The sequence below is a fragment of the Euprymna scolopes genome, chromosome 26 (assembly GCF_053919585.1).
Source record: "Euprymna scolopes isolate OS-2025 chromosome 26, ASM5391958v1, whole genome shotgun sequence".
Classification (NCBI taxonomy): Eukaryota; Metazoa; Mollusca; class Cephalopoda; order Sepiida; family Sepiolidae; genus Euprymna; species Euprymna scolopes.
In genome coordinates, this window is record NC_136507.1 from 89,243,422 (window position 1) to 89,268,362 (window position 24,941).

General features: G+C 36.1%; 1 protein-coding gene across 4 annotated transcripts in view; it reads left to right on the top strand.

Annotated features, from left to right (window-relative positions):
- LOC145248252 (putative E3 ubiquitin-protein ligase HERC1) overlaps positions 1 to 24,941 on the top strand; it is a 335,131-nt gene that overhangs the window by 176,195 nt on the left and 133,995 nt on the right. For all 4 annotated transcript variants that reach the window (XM_080110122.1, XM_080110124.1, XM_080110123.1 and 1 more), the window contains exons 35-40: positions 6,794 to 7,033; positions 9,987 to 10,070; positions 11,537 to 11,747; positions 12,932 to 13,020; positions 14,469 to 14,632; positions 18,352 to 19,385. In XM_080110122.1, the coding sequence (XP_079966248.1) occupies positions 6,794 to 7,033; positions 9,987 to 10,070; positions 11,537 to 11,747; positions 12,932 to 13,020; positions 14,469 to 14,632; positions 18,352 to 19,385 (1,822 nt within the window). The remainder of the gene's footprint in view (positions 1 to 6,793; positions 7,034 to 9,986; positions 10,071 to 11,536; positions 11,748 to 12,931; positions 13,021 to 14,468; positions 14,633 to 18,351; positions 19,386 to 24,941) is intronic.

Sequence of the window (24,941 nt, forward strand, 5' to 3'; positions counted from 1 at the left end):
TAAATTTCCACAGCATTTCTCGCAGTTAACAGTAACCGAACGGATTAGGTCCTTGCTAATGAAGCCAGAGATGGCTTCTGCCACCGGTTTCAAATCTATCACCTGGTGTTAATCATGACACCCTACACTGAAGATTCCCGAAAGCATGAAGCACTAATGTCTAGGTATTTAATAATTATTATAGTAAATAATTATATATATATATATATATTAAAAAAAAATCTCTCTATATAAAAAAAATAATGGTGCTGATCTAATGTAAGTGTTTGAGATTTTAGCCTCATTTTCCCATCACGAAAGACTAGTTCTCCTAGAAAGCTGTGGCCAGTGTTACAAAAAATATTCCCCTTTTATTAGCCGACGAATTTGGGTTCGTGATGAATTCTAATTAAAACTTAAATAATGTTTACTTTTTTACAATTCATACAAGTTTTTATTCACGTTTTTTGAAAACTTAAAATTCATTTCACTTTTTTTTTCTGAAAACGAAAAGATAAAAAAACAACTAAATAAAGAGAAGAGCTAGTCTTTCGCAATGCGAAAATGAGGCTAACATTTCAAACCCCTTTCCAGCAGATGGTCCGTGTGTGGGTCCGTGTGTGCTCTCCAGCTGATTTGATTGATATCAAATGCACACGTTGTGTTTCCAGACATCAGTGAAGTATAGCAGTAGGCGACTTTCCTTGCCTTTGCACGGTTTAAGTTTGCTGTTCATAAGTGCCTTGAGAATGTGTACGTCGTCAATTCTGTAGACATGACCCACCTATTGCAGATGTCATTGACAAAGGAGGGTGCACATGAGAGTATGCTTGTTTGGGATAGCATGTCGTTATTTGTGACCTTGTTTTTCCAGGTGACATCAAGAACTCTACGTAGGTATCTCCTGTGGAGAACATGGAGCTTCCTTTCCTGGTGAGCGCACACACACACACACACACATATGTGTGTGTGTATATATATATATATATATATATATACTAGCATGGGTGTTTGGAGGTGTGTGTTGAGCAAAAAAAAAAAAAAAGTGGTAATAGGCAGGCAGGCTTGAACCCATACCACAAAGGAGGAAAAGAATGTGAAAAAAAAAAAAAAAAATGACGTCTTTGCTGTTGTGCCCATCACCAAACTGGAAGCGGCGGAGTTTTAAATTAAGGCCAGTCAATTGAAAAGAGGGGTTGACTTTGGAAAATATTGATGAAAAAAGCGACCCCTCCCAGTAGAAAAGTGCCCAGTTGAGGATGAAGGAATTAATGTTTTTAGCCAATCTTTCGATATTTGTTGTCTGAAGGGTCGAGCTTCCAAACGATATCGATATTGTGAAAATCTGTCGCCTCTATCGAAAGTTTTAGGCAGATTTACATACATACATACGTACACTTAGACAGGTGAGATTTATATTATAGATAGCGGGGGTGCCCGGCGTTGCCTGGGTGTTTAGATGTGTGTGGGGGAGGGGTAAATTAAAACAAAGCAAAGTAATAACCCATAATTATGTGGAGAACATTGAGCTTCCTTTCCTGGTGAGCACACACACACACACATATATATGTGTATGTGTGCGCTCACCAGGAAAGGAAGCTCCATGTTCACCACATGAGATACCTACATAGAGTTCTTGATGTCACCTTGAAAAACAAGGTCACAAATAACGACATATATATATAACTTTTTCCATAGCTACCAACGTAATAAATGTACTGAGACTAAAGCTGCTTTCAGGATTGCCAGCAACCACTGTAAAAGGGTAATAAAAAATGCAAGAGAGCTATATGCTCAGTCCGTTAAATCCAAAGTAGCTAAGCAGCGGCTTGATTCCCACCAGTTCTGGCAAATAGCAAATAGGATCCTGAACAGAAGCGTGCGTTCTATCCCAACTATTATCAATTGACCATAGGTCATCTCGTCAGCATCAGACAAGGCCAAACTATTTGCTAAGAACTTTGCAGCTAATTCTACCCTATGCGACAAAGGCCATCAACTCCCCGTATTTCCTCCTATAACACACAACATGCTATGCAATATACAAATATCTGTGCATGAGGTCGCCAAGCTAATCAAGAACCTTGATTCCATAAGCAACTGGCCCTGACAGCATTCCAATTATAGTGTTAAAAAAGCTTCAACCAGAACTTGCCCCCATACTTACAAAACTGTTTAAGCGTTGCCTCAAGGAGAAGTGCTTTCCAACACCCTGGAAAACCTCATCAGTATGCCCTGTATTTAAGAATTCAGGTGATAAGTCATCTCCTTCTCAGTACAGACCAATAAGTCTCCTGTGTGTCATGAGTTAGTTGCTGGAATCCATATTAAATCGTGAAGAATCAACCACCTCAGTAGAAATAACCTTCTTAGTGACACGCAATATGGTTTCCATTCTGCTAGATCTATAGCAGATGTGCTAACGGTTATATCTCATAAGATTAGTGAATCTCTTGACAAAGGCTTCCTTTCTAGGGCAATTGCTCTTGACATATCAAAGGCCTTCGATAAAGTATGGCATAAAGGCTTACTTCACAAGATTTCCAGCTATGGTATAACTGGAAATGTTTTCTCAATCATTAAATCACTTCTCTCTGATAGGCTCATAAGAATAATGGTTGATGGGCAGAAATCAGCGGCCCACAGTATTAATGCTGGAGTCCCTCATGGGTCCATCCTGGGCCCAACTCTCTTCCTGATCTACATCAATGATCTCCCAAAACACATACTTAAATCATTTGTTGACATTTATGCTGATGACATGACCATCTATGGCAACACATAAAAGGCCGTAAATAACAAAGTTCTCTCTAATTCTATCTCCTCTGATCTTGAGCACGTGGTACAGTGATGGAAGAGGTGGCTGGTTACTTTTAGTGCATCTAAAACAAAGCTCCTATCTTTACATCATCAATGCACTGATCCCAATCTGGCATCAATTGAAATGAATGGCTCTCGTCTAGGGGAGGCCCCATGTTTTGATAAGCTTCTGGGTTTGACCTTTACTCCTGATCTGAAATGGAACATGTACATTAAGTCTGTTGCCAAGGTCGCTGGAAAAATGGTAGGATCCTTCTACCACTCCAGAAGATATCTCACTACTGATGCAATTCTCTATCTGTATAAAAGCCAAGTACGTCCAAAGATGGAGTATTGCTGCCACATCTGGGCAGGAGCTGCTAAAAAAAGCCTATCCTGCCTTGACAAAGTACAAAATTGGCTTAGTGGGGATGCCCTTTTCTCTTCCCTGCAACTTCTCTTCCGCAGAAGAGACGTTGCGAGCCTATCTTTGTTTTATCGTTATTTTCATGGCAAGTGCTCATCTGAGCTCCAATCTCTGGTCCCCTCTCGCCAATCTTTCACGATAAACACCCGTCTAGCTGAATCCACTGTCAATAATTTTCCCCAATCTTTATCTGTGCCTAAATCAAAACGTAGATTCCATGAACAAAGCTTCTTTCTTAGAACTGCATGCCTGTGGAACTCTCTACCGCTTGGCTGTTTTCCACCTTACTTCAACTTGGTTGTCTTCAAGTCCAACATAAACAAATTCCTGATGAACTGCCCCTTTAAGTAATGACTCTTTATCAAATCTCCAATACTAACGAATACTACAACACTATCCCGTTGTATTACTGTACATGCAATAACCCTTATCCCTGAGTAGCTTCTGGGCCTTGATAAGTGGTGACCTCCATGTAAAAAAAAATTTTTTTAAAATAACCCTGTTTAAATATTATATATAAAAAAAGAAAAACAATGTTAAAACTTTGTAAAAAACAAAAAAAAATGCAAACATGAGTGAACCCCCCCCCCAAAAAAAAAACAAACAATGTTAAAACTTCTTAGCAGGGATGCCCGGCGTTGCCCAGGTGTTTGAAAAAAAAAAAAAAATTATGGGGGGGGGGGTAGGCTTGAACCTGAATCCTTGAGGCGAATAGCATGATGACTTACCTCAACGCTACAAAGGCAGTGGAATGAGAGGAGATGAAATTAAACAATTAAAAAGTTATGACAGGTGCGTGAATTTAATGGGGTCAAACATCACGCCATAAGGGAAATGAAATCCCGTACTTAACTTTGGCTGCGAGGCAGTTGTTTTGGTTTTGTTTTCTCTCCCCAAGTTGTTGGGGGAAAACCAGCACCCCATAAAAAAGGGGAATGTCCAAAATGAATAGCAATTATGTGATATGAAGGTTTTCACAGCATTGATCAAAGCTGACTTGCTTTTTGGACGTCCCCGGCGAGTTTCACTTTAGTTATATTTATACTAAAAAGCCAAACAAACACACGATACAATAAAATAGCGCAAATTTTATAAAAGTCGATCAAAATAAATCTAGACACGACGTCCCTTCGCAAATTGTACATATTATGATCTAGGGGATATATAAAAAGTTCCAAGAAATAGTTAACCCCGGAGAACCCCGGCAAAAAAAGCCTTTTTTGGACATACAAAAATGCATGCACCGCATTTGCCTTTTTTTATATTTATATATATATATATATATATATAGAGAGAGAGAGAGAGAGAGACTAGCTGGGGTGCCCGGCGTTGCCCAAGTTTTTGGAGGTGTGTGTTAGGAAAAAAAAAAGTGGTAGTAAAAAACGCAGACCATAAATTTGTTTGTGATCAGTATTATTATAAAGCCAATCATGATTTCAAAAGTTTTTTTTTCTTTTAAGACTTGGGTGCCTTAAGCTAAAATTGAAACCAAAACATTTAGCTCTCTAGCACTATTGAGTACCATCTGACCTAAAGATACATGCATACCTTTACAAATTAGCATGCTTAAGCCTATAAATGTGTATTTGTGCATGCGTAGGTGGTACACATTTAGTCTATTTATGCCCGCCAAGTTCTAATTTTTCAATTTTGACCCTTTAGCAGCTATTTTTTCTGGCTAAAAACCAAATCGTAAGTAAGGCTCAAATCTATACCACAAAGGAGGAAAAGAATGTGGGGGAAAAAAAAAAAAAATGTGCTGTCTTTGATGTTGCATCCATTGCTAAACCGGAAGTGGCAAAGTTTTAAATTAAGGCTAGTCAATTGAAAAGAGGGGATGACTTTCGATAATATCATCAAAGAAAGCGACCCCTCGCTGTAGAAAAGTGCCCAGTTGAGGGTGAAGGAATTAATGTTTTTAGCCAATTTTTCAATATTTGTTGTCTGAAGGGTCGAGCTTCAAAACGATACTGATCTTGTGAAAATCCGTCCCCTCTGTCGAAAGTTTTAGGCAGACATGCAAACATACATTTAAACAGACAGATAAGATTTATATAATAGACTAGCGGGGGTACCCAGCGTTGCCCGGGTGTTTAGAGGCGTGTGTGTGTGTGTGTGTGTGTTAGGGATGGGTAAATGAAAACAAAAGAATAAGCGAAGTAATAACCCTGTTTAAATAAAAAACAAATGAACGTGATGCAAACGAACAATGTTAAGACAAAAAAGAAAAAAGAAAATGCGAACGTGATAGAAAAAAAAAACAAAAAGAACAAACCATATTAAAACTTCTTTAAAAAATTTGAAAAATAAAAACAGAAAAAACAGTGAACACGAAAAATAGGTGTGTGTGTTGGCGGAGGTAAATGGAACTAAAACTAATAACCCTGTTTAAATATTAAAAATCGAACAAAAACAAAAAAGAAGTTTTAGGATGAAGGTAGGCTTGAACCTAAAGCCTTGAGGTTAATAGTCTGATGACATAACAGAGACGTTGCGAGCCTATCTTTGTTTTATCGTTATTTCCATGGCAAGTGCTCGTCTGAGCTCCAATCTCTGGTCCCCTCCTGCCAATCTTTCACGATAAACACCCGTCTAGCTGAAACCACTGACAATAATTTTCCCCACTCTTTATCTGTGCCTAAATCAAAACGTAGATTCCATGAACAAAGCTTCTTTCTTAGAACTGTACGCCTGTGGAACTCTGTTCCGTCTGCCTGCTTCCCACCTGACTACAACTTGGATGTCTTCAAGTCCAACGTAAACAAATTCCTGATGAACCGCCCCCTTAAGTAAACACTTCATCAAATCTCCACACTAACATACTGTACTTGCAATAACCCTTATCCCTGAGTGGCTTCTGGGCCTTGATAAGTGGTGACCACCATGTAAAAAAAACAAAAACAGGTAGTTTTCTAGGTCAAATCTCATGCCATAGTAGCAGGAGCAGCAGTAGAGAGAAAACGAATTCACAGCGCAAATTTTGTTAGATAAAAGCTGCTGAAATAAGACTTTTACGATGTCAATTCGTAAGCGTTACATATTATGATCTTGATAGCATATAAAAAGTTATAAGAAATAGTACCCCCCCCCCCCCCCGAGAATCCTGGTGAAAAAAGCATTTAGCGGACATACACAAAAATACACACACACTAACACACATTTTTGCTTTTATATATATAGATGTAGCATTTTTTCTCTTAGGCATATTTCATTAAATAAAATAGACGTTTGTCTATTAATTCTAACTTCTGAATAACAGTCTTCACTTATGGCAGGAACTGGCTGATGTAATCACCATATTTATCATAAGTCAGAGTACTTTCCAATCCTTCAGGATTCATCATCAGGGATAAATTTAAATGATTTTGAACAATTTATAAAGTTCTTTGTTTTTTTTACTCATTGGTTATTTTATTTATTTATTTATTTTTATCCTATTTTTATTGGTTAACATTATATAACGACAAAGAATCCACATTAAAAATAAAAATTGTGCATGCATGATTGAATTATTCCTACTTCATACTTTGAATTTTTTTATCAAGAATAATTTATCTTTGTCTTTTGTTTTTCTTTTTTAAATTTCAGTTTCTCATTGTAAAAGAGAATGCTGGGAATGAAGGCACGTGTGTTGGTGTATCCCGGTGGCCTGTTAATGACTATAGTCAGCGCACTACGACTGATATGTGGTTATATCGTGCCTACAGTGGTAATCTTTACCATAACGGAGAACAGTCTGTCACCTTACCTGGTTACAGCCAGGGAGATTACATCACCGTCTTATTAGACATGGATGCACGGACGCTATCCTTCGGAAAAAATGGAGCGGTATGGATTTTGTTTATCAAATTTTTTTATTGTTGTCGTATTGTGTACTTTGTACTTCTCTTTGTTTTTGTTTTTTTATGAAAATCGCTCTAGAAAAGATGTGAAGACACTTAATGTAAGAAGCTAATAAGAATGAAAGATGATTATCACAAAGACAGAGATGCCTATTTGCTTTAGTCTTAAAAAGACCAAGGCTATAGGTAGGAGGAAAACAGTCAGCAAGCCTGTAGTTCTTGGAAAGAAGCCTCTTACTTTCCGTGTTGCTTAACCTGTCATGCCCGATACGACACTGTAAGAATCTTTATAATGAACTGCATCGCTCTTTCATCTGTACGGAAAAAATACTACAATACAAAAACAATGAAGGAATTATCTAAGCGTACCCAGAAAGATCACTTAATGTTATACTTAAAGAAACCAAAATTCCATGAACAAAGTTTTTTTCCTAGAACTGTTCATCTGTGGAACGCAATATCACAGGACTGCTTCTCAGCTGACTATAACATGATTATTTCCAAGTCTAATGTTAATAAGTTCTTGTTGAACCATATTTTTAAATAATCAAACCCTACCCAAGTTCCACCATTACGGATCATCATGGTGTTGTCTTACAACTCATTAACCCTTATCCTCCAGTGGCTCTTCTGCCTTGATAAGCAATGACCCCATAGTAAAAAAAAAAAAACTCTTTAATGCATACAATCAGTCAAATACATGCAATAATTTTGAAATAAATAAGAAACTAGTACATGTGTGTGTGTGTATGTATGTATGTATGTATATATATATATATATATATATATATATATATATATAATATATCTTCAATATTGATCTAATTCCAACATACTTTTTGTAATGATTCTCATACCTGAAAACAAAACTAAATATGTAACCTCATTGAAAATGTTTGTTGATTCCCTCCCCGACGAAAGAGGGATGGGACCTAGTAATTCACTCCTGTTCATTTGTTCGCACATTTCTCAATAACCATGCCTTGGATTTCTTAAAAATTTTGCACAAACATTAGTCATGGTGAAAGTAAATTTTTGCCAGAATGGATTTTCCAGTACAACTTTGGTTATCTCCCCTGGAGCACATTATAGGGGTAAAATTACCCCCAAATCATTCATCCGTTTGCACTTTTCTCAATAACCACGCCTTGGATTTTTTTGGAAATTTTGCATAAACATAAGTCATGGTGAAAGTAAATACTCGGCTTGTTAATGGTATAAATGATAGTCAGGGGTGAAATGAAAGCTCTTACTTATTGCTTATATATAACATGGCTTTGCATGACTAGCCCGACTCCTATGAGGCCTCACCAACCTTCTGTCTATTCCAAGTGACATGTTAAAGCTAATAGTCTTATAGTTTCATAGTTGTCAGCTACTGAGCCACCAGGACATAATTCTTAACATATTTAGTTAACCAGGGCCAACCGCTAACCTCATTGAGAGAGGAGGTGGGGGTACCTTCATTGCTGAGATGCATATTCTACACCCCATTTCACAGTGTAACCCTATTAATATAATTTTTTTTTTTTTTTTTACTTCAAATTCACCACTTATCAAAGCCGATAAGGGTTAATAATTGTTAGATAGTTGGTGAGATAACTCGGTGATGATCAGTAATGGTGAAATTTTGGTTAAGGCCTAGTTATTTAATAGAAAGGGTAAACAAAAACTTGTTTCCATAGAACTTCAAAAGGACCAAGTTGTAGTCAGCTGGGAAGCAGCTCCATGGTATCTTGTTCGAATTTTCTAATTTCATTTTCTTATATATTGTTTTCTATATTTTTTAGCTATTATTGTTTTTTTCTGTCCCTTCTCTCTTTCCACTTAGAATATCCTTTATTTCATAATAAGAAATGAATTAATACTATGTTCATACTAGTGATGGGATGATTCCAATACAATTACTGATTCCAATCTAAATTCCGATTTTTTTATTTTTTAAACTTCTAAATATTTAATTATAGATTTTTTTTCTTTTTTTTTTTATTCAGATGACCATAAAAACCCATGTAATATGTATATATATTTTTGCAACATGAATATGTGGGTGTGATCTATAGATTTGAATTTCACGAGTAGTTTACAATCAATATCATTAGTACCAGCATTCGAAAATTAGGTTTTAAAGAAAAAGAAACAAAGTTTTCTGATACCAATTCCAATACACCAAAAATTTCTGATTTTTCTGCTTCCTGATTCGGGGTCCTGGATATGACCTTAAACTATATCCAGTGGTGATGCCCCAGCTTGTGGGCTTTGGGGAGTGTGGAGCCACCCTTTAATTACCATTGCTCCCAGATCCACTCTGACCCGGAGTGGTAGTACCTGTTAGGGTCCCAACTATGGGTTAAATAGAAACCGACGTGAAAACAACAAATATATTTTATTAAAAAAATTTTTCTTCAAAATCTTTGGATTCTGCATTAAATAACCCGAAAAGGGTTGATATGCCGTAAAACAAAAACAACCAACCAACCAATCCTAATTCGGATTCATCATCCCAATACTAGTTCCTACACCCTGCCCCCCCCCCATCTGAAAATGAACTATGCATATTAAATATCTATGCACTTACATATTAACACTTCATGACTTTCAAAGTCTGATAATGATATATATATATATATATATATATATATATATATATATATATATATATATATAAAAAGGCATAATAGATTCACTGATTGATATAATAATTAAATGATTGATTTTGCACTATATAATGTTACTTATTTGTTTCTGTTAGTGATATTTTTTGAATGAATTCAATTATTTATACAAAAGTGCATTTTTACCTAAGTGTGAGTTGGGAATAATTTTCGCTTTAACCAATTTGGTACCTCCAAATGGGGAACAGCATATGTATTGTTTTTAACATATAATTATCCACTAATATATATATAAAGGTATATGTATATATTTATTTTTTTTAGAAATTAAAGCTTGCCTTTGATGATATTGATGCAACTGAATTGTATCCGTGTGTCATGTTCTACAGTTGCAATCCTGGTGAGAAGGTAAGTTTATTCATTTCCGTAAGCTAAATAAAAATCAACAGCACCTCTTTTCACTGACGCCACAATCCACACCACCTCTTAACATCAGTATGTTCTCTCAGCTCCAAATAATACATAACGTCTTTGTGATACTATTAACATTCCTCCCCTACAAAAAAAATGTGTTAGGAATTAAAAGAAAAATAGAGGACAAAAAATATAACAGAGGAAATAGGTTTATCAGCAGAACAAATGTACAGAAAGTTGTTCACCTAGGCATATAAAGGGAACTAAAATAAGATTGTTAATCAAGGTGTGGCAGTGAACAGAAACAAAAGGATCAAACGATGAAGGTTAATTTATTTTTATTTGTTTGAGAACTGTAATTACTGCCTTCCATAGTTGTTATAGACAGAAGAATGGTAAAGAGTAAAACAACTCAAAGGAGCGGAGCTATGTTGGGTGACAATCGATTACTAAGCAGACTTGGTATATGATTTAACACAATATGAGAACCATTAAATTATAAATAATACCTATGGATATGAATATATATAGTAATAAGTAAAATATGAATATATATAGATATCTTAATATTTTTTAACCAAAAATTAATATATTAAAATATATCAAAATTCGGCGATGTACATATACCAATAAAAATTTAAGCCAAAGTAAATTGACTCAATTATTAAGCTTTATGATTATCAGTTTCTACAATCAAGCATTCATATAAAATTTTCACAAAAACGCAAAAAAAAAATAAAAATTAGAGCATCATATTGTGTTCATGATCGTTAGAATTGTTTTGAGACCATTCGGACAATTTCAAACATTGTTATTTAAAAATATTCCAAAATGGCCTCTCTTCAGAAGTAAAAAAACGCTAATATATATCTGAACAGATTTCGAATTATTTACGATAACAAGCAATTTAACTTACCTCCCCCCTCTTCAATTTTTTTTTTGTTTAATCATTTTCTGATTGCCATGGAATTTATAAATAGTCCTATTTTCGTATTTCTATTTTTTTAAATTTATATTTTAATTATCTTTCTTTATACTACCTTAATCCTCAGTGTGTTCCTAATGTAAGTAAAATTCTTTTCCACTAAATTATTTCATTTATTTTCTAATTGCTGGGCAAAATTTTCAAATCCTCAATTAAATTTATGTCCCAACTATATTCTATTCAATATCAGAAAGTTTTGTATATTTTGTTTTTATCTACAATCTCCTTATTGATTTTACTTACTGTTTTATTTCGTAATAAGAAATTGTAATCAATTATTTTGTAAAATTCCTTAGGGATATTGTTTTGAATATGTTCACTGAAAGGCGGATTAAACCAAAGTTGTTTTTTGAGTCTATTTCTCCTAACACTTATATCCAGTTGATTCTGGTTAACATTACAAGTAAAGCTTGTCCTAGCTTTTAATTAATTTTTTTAACTACTGATAAAACTTTAATTTTATCATTTTCTTCAGGTAAAGATAATAGATATGCAAGTTCAAGGGACTCCTTGTGATTTATTGCCTGGAGATCCGCTCTGTGCTCCTGCAACTACAGCAATGGTTGAAGCATCGATCTCACTTTTGAGAACTCTACATCGGAACGAACACTGGATGAGCATAATCAATGATATGGTCATTAAACAAATGGGCAAGATTGATAAATTTGAAGCTCTCATGGAAAAAGGTAAAAATGTATTATGTTACCTCCACCCACTTTGTTTTTCATTTTTCCCCCTCCTTCATTTAATTTTCCCATCTCTTTTCTTTCTTTAGCAATACTACACCATTTTTTTCTTTAGATTGAATAAACTCAAATCAAGCATTATTGAAAAGAGCATAAAAAACAAAGAAATAATATCTTTAGTTTTTTAAAATTGGCCCATTAGAACTGGAGTTATGACCATTCAAAGTATCAAAAAAAAGTCCTATTCAAATGCATATAAACTTGTGACTGAAAATTGTAGGAAATTTGCACACTTTACAGACTAAGCCATCTTTAAAAAGTTGTATTTTCCGACTTTCCCCTCTCTATTCCCTTTACTCTCCCCCTTTCTCCCCTTCTGATTGTCCCCCCCTTTCTCCCCTTCTGATTGTCCCCCCCTTTCTCCCCTTCGGATTGTCCCCCCTTTCTCCCCCTCTGATTGGCCCCCCCCTTTCTCCCCCTCTGATTGGCCCCTCTCTCTCTCCCCCGACTCTCCCTCTCTCTCTCTCTCCCCCGACTCTCCCTCTCTCTCCCCCGACTCTCCCTCTCTCTCCCCCGACTCTCCCTCTCTCTCTCTCTCCCCCCCCCCCCCGACTCTCACTTTCCCCCCTCTTCCCCCCCTCCCCCCCGGACTCTCCCTCTTTCTCTCCCCCCCACTCCCCCCGACTCTCCCTCTTTCTCTCCCCCCCGACTCTCTCTCTCTCCCCCCCGACTCTCCCTCTCTCTCTCCTCCCCCCGACTCTCCCTCTCTCTCTCCCCCCCCCCCGACTCTCCCTCTCTCTCTTTCCCCCCGAATCTCCCTCTCTCCCCCCGAATCTCCCTCTCCCTCTCTCCCCCCCGAATCTCCCTCTCCCTCTCCCCCCCCGACTCTCCCTCTCCCTCTCTCCCCCCGACTCTCCCTCCCCCCCGGACTCTTCCTCTCCCTCTCCCCCCCGACTCTCCCCCCGACTCCCCCATCCCCCTGACCCCCCTCTCTCTCTCTGCCTGACTCTCCCCTCTCTCTCCCTTCTCTTTCCCTCACTCTGCCCTCATATATATAGAGAGAAAAATATTTGATATATTTTATATATAGATTTATTTTTGTTTTTGTCAAATGTTTTCCTTTGAAATAGGCTTATACATTTGCAATAGAGATTGCCTAATTCTTAATTATTTATGTTTTTTAGCAGGTGACAAGAGTACAGTGGGTCAACAAGCTAATACCATAAGTGATATTAAACCTTTGTTACAGTCTGTTGAGTCCTTATGTTTTGAGGTAATCTTTCTTTTTATTTTCCGGTTTCATTTGTCTATTATATGAAAGGCAAATGACTGTATGTTCAGCTAAAACTTGAAAAATACACAACAATCACCCAAAAAGTTGATATTTTCATGTATGTCTAGGGAGAGGAATGGGTTGAATGAAGAAGGGGAAGATTGTATGGAGGATAGGGGTAGGAAGGAAATGGGGAGAGGGCAGTTATGTTACGCTTTTGTCCTAGACAATGTCGGATAGCCCTGCTAGTAATAATGAAAGCCAATTTGTTTTTTACTAAAAAGAATAGGTTCATTTATTTCTCTTCCACTGCAGAAAAATATGGCACAAGGCTGTAAGATGGGGAGAAGATGCTACCGCTAAAATCTGGTGCAATCTGTCCTCTTAAAAATTGTCTGAACAGCTCTGTCAACATTCCCTAATGAGGGCATCTCAGGCAGTTAGCTATAAACTAACTCTTTCCTAAACTGAGTAGGCAAAGCCTGAAAGAGTGGACCACTTAAAGCTGAACAGAGCAAATACCATAGCCCAACAGAAAAAAGGCCATCACTCGATAACCCAGTCTTTGTTTAACTGATTGTTGATGGTGAATCTTTGACTGATATTATTGGTGTAAGAAGGGGGGGGGGTCAGCTTTCTGGATGTCAAATGAAAGAAGATGACCATTTACCATTCATTTTTCACTAATGATGACTATTGCGTTTCTCTAGGGATCAGCATCAAATGAATAAGCAGAACAGTCAGGCTGCTGTCAAGAAATAATTTGGGCAGTCTCATCAGCATTTCACTGCAGTGATGAACGAGTTGTTTCCCAAAGAAAGGAGGCAACATCTTATCTCTTTTTGCAGTTGTGCTTTATGCTTGGCAAAGGTTCAGGAAATTGCTGCCAATCCTTACATCTAGAACTTCTATTAGATCAGGCTGACTGAAGATATTGGCTTCATGATTTAAATGCACCAAACATTGATGTTATTTTTTTTTTAATGTACAAGTAAGAGTATGTTAGGATTCTGGGCTGACTTTATTGCTTTACATATCCCCTCCCCCTACTTTTTCAAAGTTATTGTCTGTACTGGCCATAAATAGGCTTGACATGGGCCACATACATCCTGTGGGCTGTAGGCTTAACATGCCTGGTGTAAAGTATTAAAACAGACTTGAAAAAAATCATATTTTTAAAAAAATAGAAAATTCAACCATAATGCATTTGCAGTTTTTTGGTAAAAGTCAACCATTTTAATCTCTTAATAATTAAAAAAAATTTTTTAAAAATCAACTGCATGATTAAAAATAAAAATTAAAGTAAAAAAATCTCCCCAGTAATGTTGGGTACATATTGCTAGTCTGTCATCAATTGAGTAGCTTGAATTTTGATAGAAAGTTTCTTTTTGTATAGGACTTAAAGAAGGAAATCTGTAAACATTTTCTTTGTTTTTTGTTTGTTACAGGTGTGGCCCAGTCTTGTTCTGATTGGAGGACTTGATCATGGATTGAGAGTTGGTGGCCGATGTAAACACAAAACCACAAGTAAAAAAGGAACCGTTTTGGGTGTATCTCGAGAACAAGCGACAACTGCCAAAGTTCATTGGGACGACAGTGACACATTCATCAGGTATTATTTTAAATTTGTTTCTTGATTGTTTTCTTTAAGCACATTTTATTAAATTTAGCACATCCCAAGGATGTTCACATAGTTTTTTCATTTATTGTGGCAATCCTGGAGCCAATGGATGTGTCTTTGACTTGCCTCGATCCTGCTATAAGTGTCCATCTTTGCCTGTTTTGATTTCAAAATTGAAGAAATGTCTAAATCTTAGATTATTAGTGAGAATTGAACCCACAACCTATGTGAAACAAAGCAACTGGTAATTAGACTGTAATACTCCTCCTCCTGAAAAAAAAAAAAATAATAAATTAGATCTTTCTTTTTTTAGGTGATTTCTTGTGAACACACTTAAAAATCTTGACTGGTCAGGGCCACTTCCGTTGCTCAATCTGGTTTTAAGGTCATCACGTTTACTGCAAAAAATCTTTTTAAAAAAATAAAAAACGTGAACATTATATCGGGCATATTTATGAAGGGTGTTCAATAAGTAATGCCCCTAACCCGTTTCTTATAGTAGTAAAGCATTGAAATTTGGCACGGTTATTAGTCTTTCTCAATATAGGAACGTCTCAGATTTACGCATTTCTTTCATTGTTTAATGCAGTTCTGGAGACTTTGTAGAACACCCTAGATTGGTCCGCCAACCACAACGGGATTTTGGAAATCAAGACAGCATCATCTGGGAAATGTTTTCTTTTCAAAAACCACTTCATGGCTGGGAAGTGATGAAAATCAGAGGGTGTCAGGTCAGGAAATTGGGAGTGGGAGAAGAATTTCATAATCACGTGCTTGTGCTTCTAATCTGGCGATATGCGTGTTGTGGGCCAGAACATAATGTTGCAGGAGGAGGATATTTTTTCTGATCTCTGGATTTTGATCGTTTCTCTTAATTTCCTCAATAGTGAAGAATAATAGGTTCCCATCTTTGCCAAGAAATCTATCATTACTTTTCTGTCCTGGTTCCATAAGATTATGAACATGACCTTGCCGGCAGAGGGCTACATCCTTGTCTTCTTTTGAGGAAGCGAGTTCAAGTGCTTCCACTGCATTGACTGGGCTTCAGTCTCTGGATCATAGTGATATATCCAGGTTTCATCCTGTGTAATCTGTTTTCTGAAAAACTTTGAATCCTCTTCTTGACACATCTCCAAATTAATTATCGTATGCTTGATGTGTTGTCACTTTTGGAAAAATGTCAGCAATCTTGGAATCCATCTGGCAGACACCTAATGCACATGCAAATGGTCATGAATGATAGTTTCAACAGAACCTTTACTAATCTTGACCTCTTTGGCTATTTGGCAAATAGTCATGCATTGATCTTCCAAAATGTCAGCCTCAATTTGATGCCTTATCAATGGCAGAGAGGGAAGGGTGACCAGACCTGAGACCTTTTCCCACAGATTTCTGTCCAGGTTTGAATTCACAATGCCAGCATTTCACTAGGATACATGATGAGGTATCATTATCATATGTTTCTTTGATTTTATCAAGTCTCCTGTGGTGTCCTTTCAAATACAAAAAAAAAAAAAAAAAAATCACTACACAACACTCAACAGGCTTCATTTCATACCTGACTCAGTTCAAACACCTGTAAATTAAAAACAATTAATTTCGAGCTATAATTTGTCACATAACTCATAAAGATATAAATCATTGCACATGCAAAATTTCAGCTATATCAGACAGCTGAAAGTGAGTCAGGAACATTACTTATTGAACACCCTTCATATTTTCTTTGACATACAGTGTGTCTTTTTCCCATGGATTGCGTATTGGCCATGGTGATACAAAGTAATTTTCTATATGAAATTCTATTATTGGTTTTCCGACAAAAGGAGGGTGGACCTGTAAATTCATCCTTGTTCGTTCAACCGTTTGTCTGCACTTTCTCAATAACTACGCCTTGGAATTTTTTGAAATTTTGCACAAACATTAAACATGATATGAGTAAAAAAGTAACAGAACGGATTTTTCAGGAAAACTCTGGGTGCTCCCCTAAGGGTGCCTTTCAGGTTAAAATGTTTAAAATTGACACTTTTGTGCTTATTAAAAAAAAATTGATGCCTTGGATTTTTATAAAACGTTCTGAAAAGTTGAAACTAACTGATTTCTATATAATTTTGTTTCTCTATACTTCGTGATAACTCTTGGGTATGGCCCAGGGGCTCTTTTAGGGCTAATAAAAACACTCCATCTTTGGAACTATTTAACCATATTTGTTCAAAATTTTTTGTGTATGTCTATTCAACAGTTTTGCATGGTGCTGAGCTCAAATTCAAAGATGTTAAGACCTTGGAGACTTTTGGGGCTAAATGGCTTGGATTTTTAAAAATTTTGAATCATGGGGAAAGTAAATTTTTGCCAGAACAGATTTTCTGAGATGAGTCTGGTTGCCCCCCCTCTCCCTCCTGCATAGGAGCCATTATAGGGGTAAAATTGTCCCACAATCATTTGTCTGTTTGTTTGTTTGCACTTTTCTCAATCACACTTTGAAGTTTTAAGGAATTTTGCACAAACATTAGTCATGGCAAAAGTAATTTTTTTTGTGAAAGATGGTAGCCATTAAAAAATAATTCTGATCTGGAAAGAGTATTTTTTAGAAGGAATTAAATGATATTTTATTCTTAACAATATGCTGCAATGAAAACAAAAACTCATAAATCAGAATCAAATATTGAATTTTTAAACATGGTTGCTAAATTTAAGAGTTGTAAATATGGGCTATATTCAGTCTAATTTAGTTTCATGCAAAGCATGTAGAAATGCTTCATAAAAATTGAGATACTTCAGCTTTTTGTGAAATTTTAATGATGCAATTGTTGTCACATCTGGGCTGGTGCACTAACTGCTGACCTCTCCCTCATATAAAGAGCTTATAATAGGTCCCTCACTGTCTACCAAACTCCAGTTCCTGTCATGCTCCTGCAATATTTCATCACTGTGTTTGCTTGACAAGGATTTTAATGGAATGTATTCTTATGAACTTGCTGTACCGGTACCCTCTCGATGTAAATAATTCTGACAAACCCCTTCTAATCAACAAAATCTCACCTCTTCATTGTAGAGATCTCCAGGTGCCGAAAGGTTTTCTCCTCTATGCTTTTTTTCTAAGCAATTATGCTCAATGATTTTGTGAGATTATATTAAAACAAGTCCTGCTGCTATCAGATCAGGCTGGGTGAAGATACTGGCTTGATCGAAAATGCACCAAACATTGATTTTATTGGTTATTTTTTCGGTACTAGTGCACTTACTGATCTGCGCTATTTTTTAAATTGTATTTCCAAGTTTAATTAAAGTTTTATGATCTGATATGATTCAGTTGTAAGGTTAAAGTATAGAATAGGTACAAAACACCCTCCCCTCCCCATGTTATGAATGGCTTTTTAAATAATGTTATTATTTCAGCACGGATCAATAAGTGCACTTGTACCATTTTTTTCCTTTGCAAAACTCAATCATGTTTTGCAAATCCAGAAACAAAAATAAGTTTTTATTTACAAAACCATCAAGCCAAAAATAAATATTTGAAGATGTAAAGAACTTGAAGGATAAAAACTTTTATCAAAATGAACGAATTTGAAATGAGTTGATATGCTATAAAACAAAATAACACCTTGGTCTTTATTATAGGGAGGGAGGAACTTTCCATTGTTATTTCTGTTTATAGTTCTGAATTCTTGTTTATAATAATAACACAGTATGTATTTTTTGCTTTTCAGTGATGCTGCACTAAACAATCTTGAGCCCCTGGAACCGTCTGAGTTTGAAATCAATCACCTGACAGGCTTAACCCCACAACTTTTGCAAGCAGTCATGAATCTCACTTTTATAACCAACGAGAAACGGTTGTTACAGGATATTGGCCGCAGAGAATTTGTGACTGTCAACTCTGACGTTTCTAAATTTGATAAACCAGCTGACAATTTTCGTGAGTCACCTGCAGTGGTGGCAGCTGCTGCGGCTGCTGCTAGTGTTGTTGCGAAGAGTATCAGTGAAGAAGTTGCCAGGCCAGTCGTCTCGGAATCCAGCGGTCCCGAAGACCATGTGTTCGCTGTGGCCGATCACAATGCGGATAAGAAAAAACCTGCCATTAGCAATAATTCTACCAGCATCACCCTTTCGGACCAACTGCGCTCGAGTGTGGTCACTTATTACGGTAACACAGCTCTCGGTCCAACAATGACAACATTCATACGAGACCAAGCAAGGTTGAACCAGGCTGATGTACCAGCTATCCCTAAGCCATTATCTGCAGTGAGAGACTCGCACTCTTGTGTTACTTCGGGCAACTCGGAAGTCCAAGCTGCTAAATCAGTTAAAGAGGATGTACCTATAATCATAGCTGAAGAGTCATCCGAGGACGCAGTCTTTGAGCCAAGTACTAATGAAGACCTGATAGCTCTGCAACACGAGATCTTCAATTTCAAGTTGGCCTCCCTCAAACTGGCAGCATTGAGGATGCTTTATCGGGTGTTGTTGACAAACAAATACGCAGAGATGCTGCTCGTGCCCAAGTCGGATCTGAGGGCTGAGAGTAGTAAAGCGCTTCCTGATGGCACCGTGGTGCGCCGAGATGACGACATGAAGAGTGTACTTCGGACCATTATGAAACAAATGGTGAAGTTGGGTACGGCACCATCTCCTTTCAGGCGCCTTGTATCTTTGGTGGAACTGGAGCGGGCTCAAAATGTTCTGTACCAAATCATGATCCAAGCACAGTCTGACGGTCAGGCTAATCTTTCTCAGTATGAAGGTAAGTATCACTATTGAAATGATTCTCAATATTTTTTTACTAGCAGGGAGACCCAGCATTGCCTGGAATTGAATGTGTCATACTCCCATATTTTTATTGTCATCGAATTGGTGAAATTGTTCACTTTTTTGATCAAATCGATGTATATATATATTTCATTAAATAAAATAGATGTTTTTGTTTTTTTTTATCTATTTTCGATCCTTTCCAACTTCCAAATAACAGTCTTCACTTCTGGCAGGAACTGGCTGAAGTAATCACCATGCTTATCATGTCCGAGTATTTTTAATCCTTCAGGATTCATCGTCAGGGATAAATTAATCTAACTGGTTTTGAACAATTTATATACGTTTTTTTTTCTTTTCTCTTTTAACCAATGGAGAAAAAAAAGATTGAATAAATAAATTAATTAATCAATGAACAAAAGAGAAGAAAAAAAAACGTATATAAATTGTTCAAAACTAGTTAGATTAATTCATCCCTGACGATGAAGCCTGAAAGATTGGAAAATACTAGGACTTATCATAAATATAGTGATTGATGTATTCTACTCTGCTCTCCGGTTAAAGAAAAAAAACGCCACAAATTTTTAGAAAAATAAAATGTATTTATTTCTGTTCACAATGCTGAATTCGGTTTATTTATGCAACGGTGTGTCGCAAATGAGTCAGAGCTTTGGCGGCGAGGGACCAAGGTGGTTGGTGGAGGTGACAGTGTGAGCTCCAGACAAGCACGTGTATCGTGGTCGGCTGTCTCTCTCCGACTGACGCAAGCGAGCTGAGTTGTTTGTTATTGTAACTCGTCTCCGAAATTTCAGCTTGTGTCAACGATTTTGATCTCTGAACCCATCACCATACATCCGGCGTCTCGGTGACAGCTTTGATTGTCGATTTCCCATGCAATGCACCCGTCACAATGATTACATCAGCCAGTTCCTGCCAGAAGTGAAGACTGTTATTCGGAGGTTGTAAAGGATTGAAAATAGAATTAATAGACAAAAGAACGTCTATTTTATTTAATTAAATATGCATTAGAGAAAAAAATGCTGCCTAAATATACATACATACATACATATATATATATATATATATAAAATAAAAATTACAATTAAATTTACTAAAATGATCCAAGATGGTAAAATTAAAGTATGTTATAAATATTAATGAATTAATATTTATAAAATTATCTCAGCCAGATGTGAAAGCTCGATAAAACCAAATAGGAAATAGAGCTTATAATATGAGCAAACAGTTAATAAAATATGTTAAAAAACACTTTGAAATGAGTTAAAAACATATTTAATCTGAAAAGGAAACACTAGATAAATGGATAGTCCTTAATCCGCGGAGTTTCGAAGAAATAATTTCCTTCTCATCAGAGGGTAGGAATTAGCAAAATATGTTTTTAACTCATTTCAAAGTGTTTTTTAACATATTTTATTAACTGTTTGCTTATATATATATATATATATTCAGTATATATTTTCACTAATTCATGTTGATGAATACACAAACCTACCACAAGATATATATACTTTGACAACCCGTATCAATACCTTGGACGAGTTCTCTAAATGATGCTACAAACAGACAGGATTACTACATCAATTATGTGACATGTCATATTAATACCAGGACAACACAAAATTAACGTTTATATTTTGCTGGAATTTAGCTTGTAAGGAAGTTCCCCTGAATTCTGTGATGTAGAACACATGAGATATGATAACTAGCAAAAGAAATACAGACTCAAGTCAGTAATTAAAAATGAACAAGCAAGTTTTTTGTTTCTGAATTTTTGAGATGAGGATTGGTTGTCTTATTTGGATTCATCAGATTACTGTTCTCATCTTGAGTGTGATTTTCACGACGTTTCAGTCGATGTAACCTCCAACCTTCTTCAGGTGTATCTTGTCAAACTCTGGGAATGTTTCTTCTATTGAACTTGTTTGCAAGGACCTGTGGCACAGTGGTTAGAGTATTTTGAAAAATTAATTGTAAAACTGATATTCTCTTGAATGTTGAATGTTCCATTCTCAGTGTGTACGACTGAAAATACAATTGCGAATAACTTAGGACCTCTATCCAGTCATGGCTGACGGGACAAGAGCATGCTACCCCCATGAAGTAAATAAAGGATTCCATTTGAAATTCTGTCGAAATTGCCGAGTTTGACAGAAACATTCTCGAGTTCAACAAGATACACGTAAAGAAGATCGGGGTTTACATCAACCGAAACGTGAAAATGACACAAATGATGATAACAGTAGTCCGACGAATCCAAATAATACGAATGAGCAAATTTAATACTGCAGAGCATATAAATCAAGGAAAATAACAATGACAGAATGTTTCTTCTTGTGATATCATCCAAAAATCATAAAATACATTCATATTGTCAACTATTTCAAAGATCTATGTATATAATTTCTCTTATGCTCGGGATACTCCTCTTTTTATTTTTATTTTTTTTTGTTAATCATTTTTTTTTTTTTTATTAACTCATTTATCTTCTCAAATCTCTTTTCTCCAATCATTGTGATTCAAACTCCAGACTCCTTTAACTTTTTGCTCCAAAACAAAATTACTTGCTGCTATCTTCCAATTTTGTCTTCCTTTTTGTTTCTCCTTTCTCTTTTTCTCTCTATAACCACTCACTCTCCTCCTCTTACTTCAGTTAAGTCATGACTAGGGGTATGACAAGAAATTATTCTTTTCATTATTTTGACTCTTGAGTATATATCAGTTAATATCTTATGTTTTTATATACACTAATGTGGTTCTCGATTGATTAACTGTGTTGGATATATACTAGAGAGTCCAAATAGTGATAAGAATATTCTATTGTCATAGCCCTAGTCATGACTAATGCAAATGAAGGAAATAAATGCAGCAGCCAATCAGCTGACGTGTCCTCCTCCTCCTCCTCCTCCTCCTCCTCAACAACCCTTCCACATTTTTCTTGTTTTGCTTTGTGACATAAAGAAGGATAAGGGAAAAGTTGTACTGCTTGATATATGATGTGTGCTTCACCCCTCTCCTCCTCTCCCAGCCAATTTACAATTTATTCACAAAACCAAATCTTTTCATTTTTCACTGTCTATCTTTACTATTTCAAAGTCAATATTCATTTTTATTTATTTATTTTTGTTTTTCTAAATCATTATTAGTGTGTGAATTACCTTCACATGTCACAATTAGAATTTAAAAACAGATGACAAGGTGTTGAAAAATCAAGTGAGGTCTTCAAAAGGCAGTGACGTTAACGTTTAAACACATATACAAAATATTATTTTGCCTACAGGATTAAAAAAAAAACAAAAAAAAGTTCTTGTCCAAAAGCCCCCTTATATTAAGAAAATAAAAATATTTTATAAAATTTATATTGTGTACATGCTGTGATTGAATAAAAATGTCATCTTCCAAAAATCACATAAATTGAGCTGTTTTTTTTTTTTTTTTTTTTTTTTTTTTTTTTTTACAGTGATCACCACTTATCAAGGCCCGGAAGCCACTCAGGGATAAGGGTTATTGCAAGTACATTACGTTAGTGAGGAGATTTGCTGAAATGTTTACTTAAGGGGGCGGTTCATTAGGAATTTGTTAACATTGGACTTGAAGACAACCAAGTTGTAGTCCGGAGAGAAGCAGGCAGACGGAACAGAGTTCCACAGGCGTGCAGTTCTAAGGAAGAAGCTTTGTTCATGGAATTTAATTTTAACTAAGGAACTACATTTTATGAGTAAGCGAGAAGCAACTATCTCACATCGCCATCTTGAAGAAACAGAAACAATTTCCACCACTAATGATTACTACACTCTTGGCCAAATGACCACCATACATTCATTAACCTCTATTTTAAAGTGGCCTTCGGTGACTCCTTTGTTATAAAAAAAAAAAAAAATCTAATTGCATTAAACAATTGCTTTATATAAGGGAAATATTAACACTTCCTATTTTTTATTCCACCTGAATGGATTGGGGGTATTGCAAATTGCATTGTTATGATGACTGAACTTATGCATTCATGATCTGAGTTTCACGGTATAAGACTACGACAACAACTCATAGACATGCATCAGAAGCAGAGATGCGTCATTGAATTCCTCCACACAGAAAAATTGAACCAACCAAATTCACCGCCGTCTGTTAACCATTTATGAAACTAATGCAGTTGATGTCAACAGTTAGGAGATGGGTTTGTTGATTTCAGAGTGGCAACAGAGATAAGAGTAACAAAGCACATTCTGCTGGCAAAAGATGCATTGAGAATGGTGGGGACTGTGTAGAAAAATAAATTATGGAGTATAAAGGTCACTCATTTTAATGGTATCACTTCCATCTTTGTGGTTCTTCTATTTTTTTTTTTTTTTTTTTTTTGCTGAAGAATGGGATGCATTACTTTTGGAACAACCCTCATATATTATTTTTTTAGCTTTTTGACTAGGAACAAAGTGTGGTATCTGTTTTGATGCTACACTTAATCTATTCCAGGGTTTCCCAATGGGGTCCATACCGTTCACTGGTGGGGGGGGGGCGTTACGAGACTTCAGCTGGGCGATGGACAAGTTTATCGTATAGGGCGTCCCTGAGATTCTTTAAGGAGTGATGAAAGACTGACAGCTTCTAGTAACATTACTAGGTGTTTCTCAACCCAATCTTTCATGAAAAACACCCGTCTAGCTGAATCCACTGTGACAAATTTCCCCCACTCTTTATCTGTGCCTAAATCAAAACGTGGATTCCATGAACAAAGCTTCTTTCTTAGAACTGCACGCCTGTGGAACTCTGTTCCGTCTGCCTGCTTCCCACCTGATCAAGTCCAACGTAAACAAAATCCTAATGAACCGCCCCCTTAAGTAAACACTTCATCAAATCTCCACACTAACGTACTGTACTTGCAATAACCCTTATCCCTGAGTGGCTTCCCGGCCTTGATAAGTGGTGACCACCGTGTAAAAAAAAAAAATCTTTTGGAATTCACAATTCATGTGGAAATTGATTGCATCATACTTGTTTTTAATTGAAAAATTAATTAAAGAATCAAACCCTGTAATGTTGACAAAGTTTCTTAAGTGTTTCTTGAATCTGATTGATTTCTGATTCTCATTTTCAACAAGCCTTTCTCATCTGTCGAATGGGTTCTGGGAATAGAAACCCAATAAATGTTGTGAAACGTGGTATCTAAGACTTTTTTTTATCAAATGTGGAACCAAATATTCCAAAACTTGTTGCTGATCATCAGCAACAATCTGCGCATTGATTGGTGATTCCTGTGATTATTATTGACTTTTATTTTATTGATTATTGTATCAGCAGTGATATGATATATTAATTGAACAAGTTGATTTATAGTTGTTACTGTTCCTATTTGATTGACAGAGTACAATTTTGTTGAATAAACTATTTGAATATTCAATTATTTATTTTTACTTTAATTATGTACTACCACGACTACTACTATTATTATGTAAGGATGAAACGGTAGTAGGTATGTGAGTGCTTGGAGGGAGAGGGGGCATTTGCCGAAAAAGGTTAGGAAACTCTGATTTATTCT